Source organism: Amblyomma americanum, chromosome 4 (genome assembly GCF_052857255.1).
Source record: "Amblyomma americanum isolate KBUSLIRL-KWMA chromosome 4, ASM5285725v1, whole genome shotgun sequence".
Lineage (NCBI taxonomy): Eukaryota > Metazoa > Arthropoda > Arachnida > Ixodida > Ixodidae > Amblyomma > Amblyomma americanum.
In genome coordinates, this window is record NC_135500.1 from 104,378,095 (window position 1) to 104,394,882 (window position 16,788).

Sequence of the window (16,788 nt, forward strand, 5' to 3'; positions counted from 1 at the left end):
GATGAAAATAATCTGCCACTCTTCCTCAACTCATGCTGAATTGGCTGCCCTTCGGACTGCAGTCAATTTCATCATACAAGAACCTCGACATGAATGTCAGATTACACTGATTCTAAATCAGCCCCTCAAGGCTTCCAAGCTGCTCTACGCCGCGGGTCGAAAGAATAACTCATTGCAGAGATTCGCGAGGTGTACCACTGAGCCTTATCCAAAGGACATGATATCTTTGTCCAATGGCTGCTAGAACACTGCTGTGTGAAAGAAAACCATCACGCGGACGACGCTGCCCGATCTGTCTACAGTGAAGGACTCCGTCATTATTCCTGTATCAAGACGTGACTCAGCCCGCGGGCATTGCAGGCCGGCGCTGGAGCTCACACTTTATGCGTAGAACTCGGATCAGGATTTCAACCCTCGTCTTACGCCACTGGCGCTTGGGCTGCACTTTGATATTCCCCCATAATATACCGCATCGCGAAGCAAGCTTGCTGTGCCGTCTATGGCTGTGTAGCTTTTACAAAGCAATGCACACTCGGGATTGCGATGTCCGATAGCTCTGCTTGTGAAAGGAGGCTGCGAGGAAATAATCTGTAATAAGGAACGTCTTGCAAAGCACAGCGTCGCGAACAACCAGCGGTACAGTCCAAGCACAGACCAGAGGCAGCGTTCAGTCCAGAGCACGCACGAGGGACGGAGCGTTGGGCGCTCGAGCTTCGGAGCGTTCGGCTCTTCTCGCCGTCTTCTTCGTTAAGCTCCAGCCTCTGAAGATTTCAAAGCCGAAGGGCAATCTTACAATTCCCCCGGGCGAAAGGGCGCCATCCTGGCGGCCTCGGGCGATGTGACGACGGCAGGTTCGTAGTATGGTTTCAGGCGGGTCGTGTGGACAATGGCGCGGCCTCGGCAACGATGATCAGGGGATGGCGTAAAATATTCGATAAGGTAATTGACGGGGGAAGTCTGCTGAAGAATACGGTAGTGTCCCTGGTACTTGCTAACAAGTTTGGAGGAAAGGCAGGGACCTGAGGAGGGTACCCATAGCCAGACCAAAGAGTCAGGAAGGTAAGCGGGAGGAAGTTCAGGGGGATCATGGGTGCTTTTCTGCTGCTGCTGCTGGGCGTGAGAAGTGAAGGACCGGGTAAGCTATCGGCATTCTTCAGCATAAGTTGCGGCTTGTGAAAGAGTTGTAAATTTGGAAGCATCAGGGTGGTAAGGTAGAATGGTGTCCATTGTGCAAGAAGACTCACGGCCGTACAGGAGAAAGTACGGAGAGAATCCAGTGGTGACTTGAGCAGCGGAATTATAAGCGTATGTGACAAAAGGGAGAACGCGGTTCCAGTTACAATGGTTGGGAGCAACATAAATGGCCAGCATGTCGCCGAGGATGCGGGTAAAACGGTCAACCGTGCCATTTTTCTGGAGCTGGTAGGCGGAGCTGATGCGGTGAATGACGCTACGTTCCTGAAGGAGAGCTTCTACAACTTCAGAGAGGAAGGCCGGACTATTAACACTGAGCCGCTCTTTGGGCGCACCATGGCGATGAATGATGTGTTGGAGAAAGAAGGGTGCAATGTCGTGTGCTGTAGCGGATGGTAAAGGCGACGTTTCAGCGTAGTGTGTACGGCGGTTGATGGCAACGATGATGCAGCGGTTCTCGGATGACGTGCTATGAAGAGGGCCGCAGACGGCAAAGCCAACACGCTCGAAGAGTTGCGCTTGGCAAGGCAGTGGCTGCATAGGAGCGGCCTGTCGGAGAGGTGGATGTTTTCGTCGCTGACATGCGGTGCAGGACTGAACGAACTGGCGGACATAATGGGTCATCCAACGCCAGTAGTACCGCTGTCGTACACGGGTGAAGATCTTCAAGAATCCGGCATGAGTACACTGGGGATCATCGTGGTAGACAGAGCAAATGAAGGAGCGCAGATGTGTCGGAATGACTAGAGGCCACTTGCGACCATCCGGGAAGTAGTTGCGGCGGTAAATCTCGTCTCGGATGGCGAAATGGTGGAACTGACGACGGAGAGCACGGGAAGGAGGTCGAGAAGATTGGTTAGATAAGACATCTAAGAGGCAAGTGAATCATGGGCGTTTGCGTTGCTCGGAAGCCATATCAGCGGACTCAAATGTCAAAAAGGCAGTGCCGGTATACAAGGCACTGCCTCAGATGGTACAGGGGAACGTGAGAGGTCATCAGCATCAGCATTTTTGCGGCCGGAACGATAGATAACGCGAATGTCGTACTCTTGGAGTCGCAGAGCCTAGCGAGCCAGTCAACCAGAGGTTTCTTTCAAAGAGGACAACCAGCAGAGGGCGTGGTGATGGGTGACAACGTCAAAAGGACGCCCGTACATGTAGGGGCGAAATTTGACGATCGCCCAAAGGATGGCTAAACACTCCTTCTTGGTGACAGAATAGTTGGCTTCAACTTTTGTGAGTGTCCGGCTAGCGTAAGCGACAACGTATTCGGCAAAATCTTGCTTGCGCTGAGCGAGTACTGCACTGAGGCCGACGCCGCTGGCATCGGTGCGGAGTTCCGTCGGAGAACGAGGGTCGAAGTGACGCAGAATTGGTGGAGTGGTCAGGAGGCGACGGAGTGTCGCAAACGCTTCATCACATGCTGGCGACCAGGCCGAGAAATAGTGGCTGCAAAGGAACTTGGTAAAAGGGTCGATGATAGTGGCGAAATTGCGGACAAAGCGGCGGAAGTAGGAGCAGAGGCCGACGAGGCGGCGGAGGTCTTTTATAGAAGTGGGCTTCGGAAATTCGCAACAACTCGCAACTTGGCCGGGTCCGGGAGAACGCCATCCTTCCACACATGTCCGAGAATAGTGAGCTCCCGAACTCAGAAGGGTCTCTTTCTCAAATTGAGTCGGAGGCCAGCGTCGGCCAGGCAGCGAAGAACAGTCTCAAGACGCTGGAGGTGAGACGAAAAGTCCAGGGAAAAGATCACAACGTCGTCTAGATAACAAAGGCATGTGTGCCATTTGACCCCTCGGAGTATGTTGTCAATTATGCGATTGAATGTGGCGGTGCATTGCAGAGGGCGAAGGGCATGACATTACGATCATAGAGCCCGTCGAGTGTGACGAATGCAGTTTTTGGGCGATCGGCCTCGGCCATCGGCACCTGCCAGTAACCGGAGCGCAAGTGCAATGAAGAAAAGACTCAGAGCCCTGCAGGCAGTCGAGGGCATCGTCGATACGGGGGAGAGGGTAAACGTCATTGTCAGTAATCTTGTTCAGACGACGGTAGTCCACGCAGAAACGGATAGAACCGTCTTTTTTCTTGACCAGGACCACTGGCGATGCCCACGGGCTGTGCGACAGCTGTATCACGTGGCGCTTGAGCATGTCGGTCACCTGCTCGTTAATGATGCCGCGCTCAGCGGCTGACACGCGGTACGGACGTTGGCGCAAAAAGGCATGGGTTCCAGTGTCAATACAGTGGGTAACGGTGGTGGCGCGGCCCAGTGAAGATTGCTGGTAGTCAAACAAAGCTTGAAAACGCTGCAGAACCGCGACAAGCTGGTCTCGTTGGGTAGACGTCAGGGCGGCGTCGACAGGACGGTGAAAATACCGACAGAAGGCTGATTGGTGATGGGAACAGGCGTAATAGCGCTGACGTGAAGGCCGGCCGTGCTATCGACGAGGGCGTATGCTGAGGCGGGATCGAGAAAGGCAACACTACAAAGCGATTGGCCACGAAGTAAAGTGCTAGGGCAGGAGAACGGGTTTGCCACATCAATAGCGCTGGAGCGACGAACAATTGTCAGCACGGCATGAGGCAGAAAAACTGAGTTCTGGTCAGCGCATCGTAAAGAGGGGGTACAAGTGATAGTTGCATTTGAGAGAGCAGCACAAGAAAGAGGCACCAGCGCTGAAGAGAAAAGCGAAACTTCTGTGTACTCTGAGACGACCACAGCATCCCCAGGATTCTGGACCATGCGCCTCGAAAAACCGGTCGCGCCATCTCGCGACAGCCGGCGGCGCGGCGGCGCGTAACTCAATGGCGACGAAAAATAAAAATTGATATTTCGTCGCGCATAACAGTTAGAAATTAGCTCTCTCGCCTAGATGTTAAATGCATCTTAAAGTTTCATTTAGTCGAGTTTCATCGATGTAGCTTACATATTGCGTTTGCCATGAGCAATGATCTATGACAGCATGGAGCCTATGGCGAGGTCCTGAAAAATACCCCACTTGACTTCAATTTATCGCTCACTACAGCCCTATTTTAAAATATATCGACGAGCTCTAGCAGGTTCACGTAGGGTAATGTCCTACCTTTAAGGAAGTATAAGGTATTTTACATTTCAATGGCGTAAAAGTCTTCCTGCTTTATTTCATTATTGATCATGCATCATCAGCTTTTTCATGAAACGTGTGGCGCCCTCTCTCGGTGCGTTGGAAAGGCACACGTCCCTGCTCGCGGCCGGGCTCGAGTAGCGGAGGCGGCTCGATTCCGGCCGTGCCCTGCTACAGTGTCCCTGCTTTGGTAGGTTGCTTTGGGAGGTTGAGCCTGCCGTACGAATGCGCAGTTTTATCAAAAGTGCCCCCATTGGAGGGAGGCTATGGCCATGGGCTGCTACATAAAATGCTACAAGAAAGCGTGTGCCTTCTATGAGGTATATAGAGGAAATTACAAGAAGACTCTTTTGCTTGACAGGAACATTTTTCATTAAGCGCGTACAGTGACCACACCGGCATAGGTGATAGTGGAATTGCGTACGCAATAACAGTGCAAAGCAATGAAGCTTCTAGGTACTTTCGTTCAAGCAGTGAAATTTGTAATTCCCGGACGCTCATATTTAGAGCTCACTCACCGATACTTGTATATGGTTCTTGCACTGTGCATTCGAAATTGTAAAATTGTGTCTTAATGTCTACATTTCAACACTCATGTTATTAGCCTCAATAGCAGAAAGCTCTTCCAATCTTTTGTCGATGTGGTGCAAGTGCAGCAAGGATGCGTTGAAGTGAATGTTGCATGTGTTGCACATAAGAGGCGGCAAACCTGGTGTTGCGTTTTATGCCAGTAGGTTATTTGTCCAATGTAACAATTAGTAGTGTGGTAGTTCACATTTTTGTCTAGGTTGGTAAAGTGCTTCTCACGATTCGATCGTTCGCCGTCGAGAAGGGGTTTACCATTGCTGTAATCGATGCTAGTTTCGGCAATTCTGTCAAAGATGTTCGTGAAGGATGAACCGCTAACGAAGACTTCATAGAGTGGCATGCTGGGAACTATTCTGAAGAGTGTGCCATCAGTTCGGCAAGCCAGTAACTACGCCGTTACCCAGAGCAGCAATCAAGAGTCAAACTCTAGTTAAATGTTCTTGATTATAATTTAAATCTGCTAAGAAATGAACAGAAGTTATTGTCGGATAACACGATGTTTAAAAGTTTACTGGTTTTCTCCAGTACGGTGACTCGGCGCTCCACCCAACCCGTTTGTGCAATGCGCCGCTAGCGTGATTCATTAGCGACAGGACGCTACATGCTCGCGGCCCTGAATATGCAGTGAATTTACCGTGTTGCGAATATGTGCAACAATACCCATGAGCACTTTCGCACGAGTGGCGCGAACATATTTTTTTTTTGCATAAGTTCCAACCTACCCTCGTTTTTTTTTTCTGCCGCTCTCCTATCGACTTTTCGCTATCCTCTCTCTTTGCTTTTAATTCCACCGGTTGCAGTTTCAGTGCTTGAGGGATTAGATAGCAATCGCTGGGCCGGCAGCATTTTTAGCTACTACTTCTTGGATGTGTGACTCCCGGGGAGTTAGCGCGGCTTTTTAAGCGCACAAACCGCGGGAGTCAGAAGAGGGAGCCGTTTCCACGGAACGATCCAGCGACTTTTAAATGTGCCATGCATCTCCATGTTCCTGGTGCTGGCTCCCTTCCCCTGTCGAGCGGACGGAGAGAATTTCAAGCCGTGGAGAGAAGGGGTTGGGGGGCGATGAAAGAACAACTTAAACCGCGAAGAAAAGTTCGGGGAACCTGAAATAGCTTCAAGCCATGAAGAAAAGAGCCACCGAGAGCCCGGCGATCCTTCCATTGTTATAAACCGGACCCCCCTTCCAACGCGTACACGAGCGCCAGCGCGCTGATGCCGTCATCTAGCACGGACGCCTCACCTAGGCTTGCTGGCGTCTCCTGCAGTGCGCATGCGCAGACCGGTTTCGGCTTACGCTAAGAGCGCGGACGCTGAGAGCGTACGCCCAGGAAGGGCCATTCGAGTTGGCGCCTCTAGGCCTTTTTTTGGGGTTGGGGGACTGTCTTTGAAGTGGCACAGTAGGCCTCCGATAATGATGTCCGGCTTGTGTGTAGTTTGCATCCCTTCCTTTCTGAGAACACTGGCCAAGGTTTCGCAGACACCCTTTACGTACTAACGGCATACGCGTTTTTGCCACCAGCGTGTCCTTAGCATAAGCATATCGAGTTGTTTCCGTTGCATCCTTTTCAGTTTTAGATGGTACATCGAGTGAAGAATCTTGGGTATCCATTGCCTAGAAATGTTTTCTTTTGCTGATGATGAGTTTTAATGGCGCACTGGCAACCTCGCATCAAGCGCAATGGGTTGAAGTGTTTTCTTCAATACAATGTTAGGTGGAAGACCATTTTCCGAGCACTTCAACTCAAAGAAACCAAGCTCCAGGCATCGAGAAAACTTCTGCCTATTGGAAATCAGTGGGTACACGGCTACACTGCGGAACGAATCACACACCGTCCTCGAGCCGCATGCTCAAAGCGATGTGTCATTGCTGTTTTCGCTGATTTTAAAACAAATATGCAAGAATTGGGAATCGTCTTAACCAAAACTTGCTTGAATTCCACCCTACCCTTAGGGCACAATTTTCAGCACTGTTCCTCCCAAAAAGGCTACGGGAACAAGACGCACAACACGCGGCATCGAACGGATGAAGAACGTGGAGAGGCGGTAACGGATAGGGCCAAGGATGATTTGAGCAGGTGCATAGGTACGGAGAAATTCTTTTTCAAGAGCTACACGGGCAGCCGGTAGCAGGGTGGTAAGAGGGAGGAAGAAAAGGACAGTGGGGAGGGGTCTCCTGCTGTGCCTTTGCCTGCCTTTCTTGTTTTTTCGCCTTTTACTTTTCCTCGAATCGTGGAGCGCAGTCCATGGTTGCTTTTTGGATGCGCTATGTTTCTGTTCCCTATGGTGCGAAGCACGAGCTGCACGACATAGTCGGCGCCTCTGCGAAAACGGCCCGGAAACGTCATGGACGCACTCTTGCCTCCAGGCTGTCACAAAAAAAAACTTACAACCGCTAATGTGTCAGTCCTGGCAAAGGGTTTCTCCTCACGCAGACAAAAATCTCCCAAAAAAGACATCAGAATTTCTGCAGAAGATTCTTTACTGCCTTCCGCCAAACTAAGGAATTCCACCAGCCTTGTTAAAAGCACAGCGCATGGCAAAGGTAGACAGTGCCACCAAAATCAATTTCGGACGAGTTAGGGGGCTGCCTCCTATCCTGCGGGAACATGAAGCCCCGACGGTCGTCACCAGCTGTAAAAAAGAAGTTGTCGAAAGGTTACAATGATGTTTTCGATCGTTTCAGCGACGGTGGGGGCGCAAAGCGGGCTCTTCCTGAAGCGGCGAGCCGGTGATCACTCTGTGCGGCGCGTGCACTCGCAGTGGTTTGGAGCCTAAGATACGCGTCAAAAATGAGCATATTCTGTTACTCTACAATTTGCGAACAGTCCAAATAGCAAACATGTTGTTTCTGCCAACATGTAATGTGTTCAAGAAGAAGTGATTAAGTTCATTCTGCAGGTTGGTAACGAGTTTCAGCCTAATGACCCGTCTGTTAATCAGCAACATACTTGCTGATTAACACCATGTCGTCAACACCACCACGACACCATGTCGTCAACGCATTCCTGTTCGGAGTTTTGTTCATGCTGCCAACATAACCTATTACAGCTGCATGAAAGCAGTGCAGTGCTTGAACACTTAGCTATAGTATGGTGTATATGGTAATATTTTAAGGTGGGCGTTAGCAGCAAACACATTTTTCATCGAGCTTCAGTCCATTCTGGTCTAGATTAAACACGGCTTTCTGGCCACGACGTGACTGCTAAAGAGCGACATGAATGGCAAGAACTTCACAATGTACATATATTTCTCGGATATAATGCGTAAAGTGGTTGTATAATTGTGAACGCTTCTTGGCAACCGTCGTCTGCTCACTCGATCACAGCATTTTCCCCCGCCAGTCAAAAACACATTTTCAGCGCTAACTTCGACTGTACTATAAAGCTCGAATGACCCCCTGGCTGCCGCTTCAAACAACAGCTACGTTGCCTCTTCTTTTACCGCATATATGCGACCAACGTACGCTGCAGATGGACTATATATAGTCGGAAATTAGTCTGCAGTAAAGCTACGCGCACATTCAGGGCCACCGAACAGAATTCCTCCGCGAGAAAGTGTAGACCACTTGTAAAACTTTTCTGTTTACCTAAACAAGCAGTCAATCAACGTCGAAATTGTAGGCTAAAGGATTTTGATGTTTCTGGCTGTTCGATGCAGTCCAACATTAAAAAGTTGATTTTGATCACTGCTGTAATATTACGCTGCGGAATGGCCATTGTTACCAACTGCTGATTTTTTTTTTCAATGGTATCCTTATAAGGCCAGCACACAATAAATACACATACCGCATTTACGCGGGTAAGGGCCGCACTCGTGTAGGCACGAAACATAGCGTTAGACTGTCTGGGTCATTAAAGTGGTTTATTTACGCTTTCGGATAAGTGCCGAAAAAAAAGAAAGTGAACGCGCAAAATAATTACGCTTCAAAGTGTTCATCGCACTTCACCATGCTATGTTCGCAAGCTTCAACGACGCGGTTTTTGCGCGCGCGGCACTTGCGAACTAGCGATTCCATGCGAATATCGATAAAGATTTATTTCTAGCCTGTAAAGCAGCCAAACTCAAGCATAGGATCGTATTAATGACCAAGAATCATTTACTGCTGCTTATCTAGACTCTACGTTCTGACACCTTTGGTGTGATTTTTAAAGAAGCCGCTTTGCTTCCATAAAGACTCACGCTATGGCATCGGCGCCATCACCGCCTCGTCCGCAGTACCGTACTACCGCCGCGCCACCTCTAAAGGCGGAACCGCATGGCGCGATTTCAGGCGCGATTGACGCGCGGATGGTGGGACGCGTGCGTCATTTTGACGCGTGCCCAGTATGATCCGTCACGAAATCGCGCCGCCGCGTGCTCCTACTCGGAGGAGAAAAAAACGCCTCGCGCGGCGCGTCAGGGGCGCGTCCGCCAATCAGATTTCAAGTAAGTCACGTGGTATTTGGTCACGTGGCATTTTTGGTTTTTGGTTTTGCCACTAGATGGCCCTACTCTCTGCGCATCTCGACGGAACCTCTTCGGCGCATTTTTTTTTTCGCTCTGCAGAACCGGCGCACACGTGAAAAACACGTGCTACTGTTTCGTGCGCGCATCGTGTTCATTGAAAATGGAGAAAGCAGTCTTCAACGAGGCCCTTATCACGGAAGTGGAGAGGCGTCGAGTCCTGTGGGATATACGCGACCGCCTCTTCTGCTCTGTAGTAAGCGCCCGACACTCCATTTTCTATGTCGAGTTGTAAACAAGCAGCGGCCTCTTGGCATGCAGAAAGTACATAGTCGCAGTTTCGCACACACTCTTCCTGCTTGAAATTAAGCTTGATAAATATACTTCAGAAAAAAAATGTCGCTGTGTAATTACACTAAGATTATTTCTATTGCAGTGTTGTGTAAGTTTAAGGGCATATTACATATGCGGTAGCAGGGACAATTCATGTCGTTGGGAGTGACGTTGTCTGGCAACCCGGAAAACGCGCCGCGAAGGCGCCGCTCCCCTTTTTTCGTGCGGGTGCTCGCGCGTTGACGGCAACGCGGGCGTCCACCGCGCGTCGCGTTTTTCGCTCGCGGAAAACGCGCCATGCGGTTCCGCCTTAAGAGCTAGAATGACCGAATTCTCTTGACGAGTACCTATCTCGACCCGCTCCTCACATCCTTTCAACGTCTACTCTCTCATACAGATAAAGGGACCTCTCCAAACTCATTTTTCGTACAAGAATGCGAGATTGCCGTCTGTAAACGAGGGTTTTTAGCTGGCAAACTGTAGAGGACGCTCGATATTCTGCAAGTGTGCTCCAAGGGCCGTTTTTGGGTGCACGCGCCCAAAGTCGGCGCTCTTAACATACGACAGAACCGGTCTACGTATGCCCACTGCTGGAGACGCCGTCCAAATACATCGGCGCCAGCTCACGGGCGCTCGAGCACGTGTTGGAAGCAGGGTCCGGTTAACGGCAGTCGGAGTACAGCGGCGCTCTCGGGGGACTTTTCTTCGTGGCTTGCAGCTCTTCCAGGTTCACAGAACTTCTCTTCGCGGTTTAAGTTGTCCGTTCAGCGCCCCTCAACATGTTTTCTTCACGCCTCGAAATTCTTTCCGTCCGCACAAAGAAGCACCAGAGTATAACACAGTTTTTTCTACCTCTTTTATTTCATTTCCCCATTCTGCCTGCTATCCTGCTATCCGCTGCCCCAGCTCAGGTGCTTCAGTATCGACGGCATATGCCGGGGCTAGCAAAAATATTTTCCTTCCTTTTCGTCATTATTTCAATAAAACGACCACTACTACTACATGCCTCTGACGCCGTTCTGTTCTCCTCAGTAAATCCACATGGTCTTGGCCCGCCTTCGCGGCGTGTATTGGCGCCTGAGAAATGGCTGTTGGACAGACTAACTGAGGAGGAAAAAAGCCAGTGACTTTTGTTCTTTCAGAGCGAGAACCTTATAGGGTGTGCGAGTATCGCATTTTTGCCTGCGAACTGAATAGTTTCGAATTATTATGAATATAGGTAAAGAAACAATACATGTTGCTGGTAACGACTGAAATGCGCTAACAGACGGGACAGAAAAGAAGAACACATACACATGCGATGGTGTCTGTATTCTCTTCCGTACCGTTGATGCTGTCCAGTCGTTTGCGTCAACATTCACCAACCAGCCCGGCCTAGCCCTCTTCAGTGAACAAAATATCGACAGTCAAAAAAAGTTTTTCGCACAACAGAACAAGGAAATATGTATCAGACCATAACTTTATTTTGGTCGTTATTGTAGGGGGATTCACTCGTTTGGTTTTACGAGGTTTAACGTCCCAAAGTCCGGGAAATCAGCTTCGAAGGCGCAGCAAAGGTGTCTGCATTGGTGGAAGGGGTGGGTGGACAACTTTCAATTCTCAGAAAATAAGAATGGTTTAGCCGGGGCGAACGCATGTGCATGTGCATGGAAGAAACACACGCCAGAAGTGGAAACGTTTTGCATTCCATACGTGAAAGGTGTGAGCGAGACGCTGGCACGCATTCTCGGTAAAGAAGGGTGCTAACAACGCACAGTCTATTGAGTGGCTTTACGACTACCACCATCGGACGCCTTCTCCCCCCCCTCCCCCCTCCCCCCCCCCCAAAAAAAAAACGGCCGTCACCCAAAAGAAAGGGCCCAAGAGGTTGTATACCAAATGTCCTGCTCGGTCTTCCCGGAATCGTACATAGGGGAAACGAAGAACTTCGCCGAAATAATGAGGCAACACAAAGCGGACGTCCGACAAATGAACCGTGACCGCAGCGCTGCGGCCGAACACTGCGAGGCATGCGACCACCGAATGGACGTTGACGGCACTAATGTACTGGAAACCGAAGCTAACCCACACAGGAGGCTTCTACTTGAGTCGTGGCACATCCAACAGACAGGGAAGAATGTTAATCGCTCCCTGGGGACACTTCCCGCTTCTTACATCCATGGTTTGCAGCCACTGACCCGGATGTCTTCAACACGAGGGCTTAAAAAGCCGGGGTTCGAACCATCCGAGGGTTTATCGACAGCCCGGCGCCGAGATGCGGCAATTTCCCTGTTAATCCCCGTCAGCAGGAAACGTGCATGGCGAGGCAAGCGGGCGTAGACCGGCGAAGGCTAAGACCGAGCCAGAGGAAAGGAGCCAAGACGTTTTCCCGAAACCGCCCGCCCCCCTTCGCCCGTCTAAGGAAACCACCGCAGTGATAGCGTAGCATAGCGCATGGTCAGCGCGGACGCGGCAAGCAGACGCCGCGTCTAAGCCGCGACGGCGTCGAAGTCAGAGGATGGGGCATACCAACGGGTCCCGAGAAGCGGGCCTGCTTAACGAAACGCTGAAGCGTGTTCAGAGGCAGCAACGACAGGCTGGCGCCACCAATGTGGACCTACCAGATAATTTTCGCACGTCATCCGACGACGGTTGATGAGGCGGCGGCTGACGCGAGCGAATAGGTGCGCAGAAAGCCCGCTCTTTTCCGATATGACTGCTTGCGCACGTCGCCGTCGACGAGGCCGCCATGGCCGACGAGCACGTGGCGACTTGGGGGGCGGGCATGGAAACGTGACTGTCTTGAAGATAAACGATTCACTTAGCATAGCATGTCTTTTTTTTTATGGGGACATGAATTACTGTCGTGTGAAAATGGGCGCGCGCGTTTCCTCAAGGCCGGTGGAAGAAAACCACGCGCGCAAAAAGCCGGTGTTGTCTCGAGCGTGTGGTTCTCGATATCTGGACATGTTCATGCGGAGTAATGTGATGAAAAAAAAAATCCGAGGGATCTGGTTGCATGTTACATTCTCGAATTTCCTGTTTACATTATCCCTACGTCATAAGACAGGCCGGTGATCAGCCATGGAACTTAAAAGCTTCACATCCTGAGCCGGCCCTCGCCCTCCTAACCAAGCCAAACTTGCGACAAGCCAAGTGGGAGCTCCGCGTTTTTGCGCCACTGCATGCAATGGACTCTACCGTGGCGTGCGCGCGCACACCCACACACAAAGCGGACAATGGGCGAAGCTTACTAGCGTCTCTCTCTCAAACCGGGAGGAAGAATGTAAGAGAAGGAGGAGGAGCTCAACTTCATGCGGCCCGTGGTGGCGGCGTTGTGAACTAGGAGCGGATGAACCAGAATCCTGGCCATGGTAGCGGCAGCAGCACCGGATTAATCCAAGGGGGCGTCACTGTAGGGCGGCAAGTCAAGCTGAGGACGGGCGATGTCAATAACGGCGTGATGTGAGGAGAGGAAGTCCCAATCAAGAATAACGTCATGAGGGGAGCGGGCGAGGACGATGAACTCGATTGTGTAGGGAACGTTCTCGATGAGCAGGCGGGCGGTGCAGGCGGCTAACGGTCGAACGTCCTGAGCGCTGGCCGTGCGGAGAGAAACGGAAGGGGCGCCCTAACTTTGAGTCTGCGACTGAGGGAGTGACTGAGAACGGAAAAGGCTGCGCCAGTGTCAAGAAGTGCTTCGACGGTGACTCCCTCAACAAACACGGGTTGGCGGCGGATTGGCGGGTTGGCGGCGGAGCATCGGAGAACGGGAACGGCAGGCAGGAGACGGCGAGCAGTGGGAGCAGGAATGGCAACTAGGAAAAGAAGAATCCGTAGGCAGCTCGTGTTATGCAGGCGAGGACGACGGCGGAAGGTCGTACGTCGGCTCACGCCTATAATCGTAGGGACGGTGGTCACGACGGCGACAAAACGAGCCACGTGGCCAGTGACGCCAAAGGCGTAGCAAATAGGGCGGTTGTCTTGTGTGCGCCATGGGTTGAGTGGCTGCGGCTGTGATTGGGGGCGGGCAACCGGACGGTAAGGTGGGGTTGCAGGTCGCTGGGGTTCTAACTGCCGGGTAGGTGGCCTGTAGATAGGGGCAGCAGGTGAGGGCCGCGACCGCACCACGGCATCGGTGTACGTCAGAGGAGCCGCGATCAGAGGTGGCCGAGGAGGGGGTGGCAGGACTTCAGCGACCTGCTCCCCTGTAATGCGCATAGGTTGGGAGTGAGCGATGGTGCAGGCGTAGGCGGGCAGGTAGACAAAGATAGCTGGCGTGCGACTTCCTCACGTACAAACTGATAGATGCGCTGGAGGAGCGACGGTTGGTCCAGAGTACCGTCCCCTGGGAGAGCCAAGCTGGAAAGTGTGGCATCCTGAAAGCCTGCACGCCGGGTAGAAAGGCGCTGTTTGCGCAGCTCATCGAAGCTTTGGCAGTAGCCGATGACACCGGAGACAGTCTGGGGATCTTTGGCGTCGAGCATCTGGAAGGCATCATCCTCAATGCCTTTCATAATATGCCTGATCTTGTCGGCCTCGCTCATAGAAGGGTAGACACGCTTGCAGAGGTCGACGACATCTTCTATATAGCTAGTGAAGTTTTCACCGGTTTCCTGGGCCCGACTTCGCAAGCATTGCTCGCAGCGAAGCTTACGCACTGCGGGACGGCCAAAGAATTCTGTCAGGCTGGTGTTTAGAGCTGCCCAGCTTTAGATGTCAGCGTCGCGGTTTCGAAACCAGAGATTGGCTACGTCGCTTAAATAAAAGATAATGTTGGTGAGCTTGACGGTATCGTCCCACTTATTGTATGCGCTTACGCGTTCATACGAGGCCAACCAATCCTCCATTCCATGTTATCTGTGCCGTTGAAGATGTCCAGGTCACGCTGGCGCGCGGCGCCGGAACAGAAGACAGCCGACGGAAGCGGTGAAGCGGTTTGGGTGACGGTCTCAGGCATTGTAGAGGCAATAGGCAATTCGCGGGTGCGAAAATCTAGAGCGAGGGGATCGTTGGCACCTCCACCACTTGTAATAAGGAACGTCTTGCAAAGTACAGCGTCACGAACAACCAGCGGTACAGTCCAGGCACATACCAGAGGCAGCGTTCAGTCCAGAACACGCACGAGGGACCGACCGTTCGGCGCTCGAGGTTCGGACCGTTCGGCGTATCTCGTCGTCTTCTTTGTAAATCGCCAGCCTCTGAGCATTCCAAAGCCGAAGGGCAGTCTTACAAATCATACATCCTTTGTGTGAGTCTAGCGCGTTTGCGACCCAAAAAAACAATTGCGCTCTGCTCTGGGCCACCTCAATCTTGGCCCTCAGAGGATAAGATCCGGGGAATCTGGTCACTGCAGTCGACTGTCCTCAAAGCCCAGAAGGCGCTGTTTTGCTTCCTGAGAGCTACTGGCTTGAGGGAGCAGTTGTGATTGTGCCCTCGCCCCTTCTCTATTTCTCTTTTCACTTCCATCATCCCTCTTCAGCATTGCAGTGCAACCAACCAGAACACCCTTCTGGTTAGCATCTCTGCCTTCCCTCACTTCTTTCTGTAGGTGTTGTGATACTGCAAAGGCTAGCCGGCATCTGAACCTCGCGCGGCACAATTTCAGCTATGTTCGGACGCAGTTGCAACAAAGTTAGTACATCGCAAATCTACGCCCGATCCTATAACACGCGTACGGGGTATGGGACCTGAAAACGGAAAACTATACAGATTTTATAGAGCGTGTAGAAAAGAGTGCAGCTCGAATTGTGATGGAAGACTATGATTTCACGAGGCGGTCGTCTGTTATTGCGAAAAGTGTTGGGGTGGCCCTTGCTCTCTGAGAGGCGTAAGTGCCTACGGCTAACCCTGTTTTTGTACATTCTGAGAATAAATCCTGAATGAACAGTGAAGCTTTGCTAAAAAAACCAGCATATATGTCCGCCCGCGTGGAGAATAGTATAAAAATAAGAGAGTTCAATCGCCGAATAAATATGTTAAAATTTTAATTTTTCCCTCTTACTATACAAGACTGCAACTCTTTGCATGATCTGATTGTCACGGCGTCTCCTCCATACTTTTTCACATTGTTACATGACCACGTTTCTATATCTTGACATAACTGAATTGTAGCATATTCTTTCCAAGTTAGTTTGTGGATGCTTTATTTGTGTGTTGCATTGTTTGTTTTCATTTTTCATTCTAAGTATTTTGTGTATTGCACCGCACGTCTACGCTTCATGTTTCATACCTCCCCCTAAACTAATGCCATGTGCGCGGAAGGAAGTTGTATAAATGAATAAAAAATAAGAAGAGGTGACGTGGCTTTTTGACGCTATGTTGTTTACCTGGTGTATATGCGGCGGTGCAGGTCCCTGGGCATGAATCGAGACATGAGGAATGAGAGCCGGTGCTCATCGATGATCTCTCGGGCAAAGTGGAAGCTCGGCACCACCTCGCGTCTGCAGAAGGCCGCCATGTGGTACTGCATCGAGTTGTGGTCCACCATGAACACTGCCCGGCCCTCCACCACTTCCCGCATGTTCTCATCCCGGTACATGATGCGGCCCAGCTGCGAGCCGTTTGTACGCACCACCATGCGCCATAACTTTCGCAGCAGATGCGACTGGGAGCCCTGCGCGAGGAAGGCAGGGAGAGTGTGAGTGCAAGCCAGGTCCTTTTCTATAACACCAGCCTTAGAGCGGGTTTGTTGCACATTGCAGCACGAAAAGCGCAGTGAAACACTCAGGTGATTTGTTTGCTTTTGTGTGCCGTTGATGAAGAGCACCTTTAGCACTACAGTGGCAAAGTGATTATTTAGAAGGCCTAAGGCTGCAATGCTTTCCCGTGAAATATTCCCACCAATTTTTATTTTAAGGTGAAAGCAATATTCCTATTAGCTCAAATGCCGCTGTCCATAGGGCGTCCATGGCACTGAATTCCTGACATCATACTGTGCTCGAATGGCGTCAGAAGTAGGCCACAAGATAGTGAAATGTAAAGCAAAAAAAGGCAATTTTTTTCCGAAGGTGCGGAGAGTTAAAGAAAGCGCCCTAAGATTGCGAGGCAAGCACGCAACTCATAGGCTACAAATCCGCGTTACTTCTTTTGCGAATAAAGGCTAACATACTGTATGTGTGGCCTTACGACTGTATGCTAA

The 16,788-nt window shown here is 51.1% G+C and overlaps 1 protein-coding gene across 1 annotated transcript in view; it reads right to left on the reverse strand.

Moving 5' to 3' along the window:
* Positions 1 to 16,788, reverse strand: part of LOC144129726 (uncharacterized) — a 43,251-nt gene that overhangs the window by 10,021 nt on the left and 16,442 nt on the right. Inside the window, exon 7 of the mRNA XM_077663815.1 lies at positions 15,977 to 16,263. Within this exon, the coding sequence (XP_077519941.1) occupies positions 15,977 to 16,263 (287 nt within the window). The remainder of the gene's footprint in view (positions 1 to 15,976; positions 16,264 to 16,788) is intronic.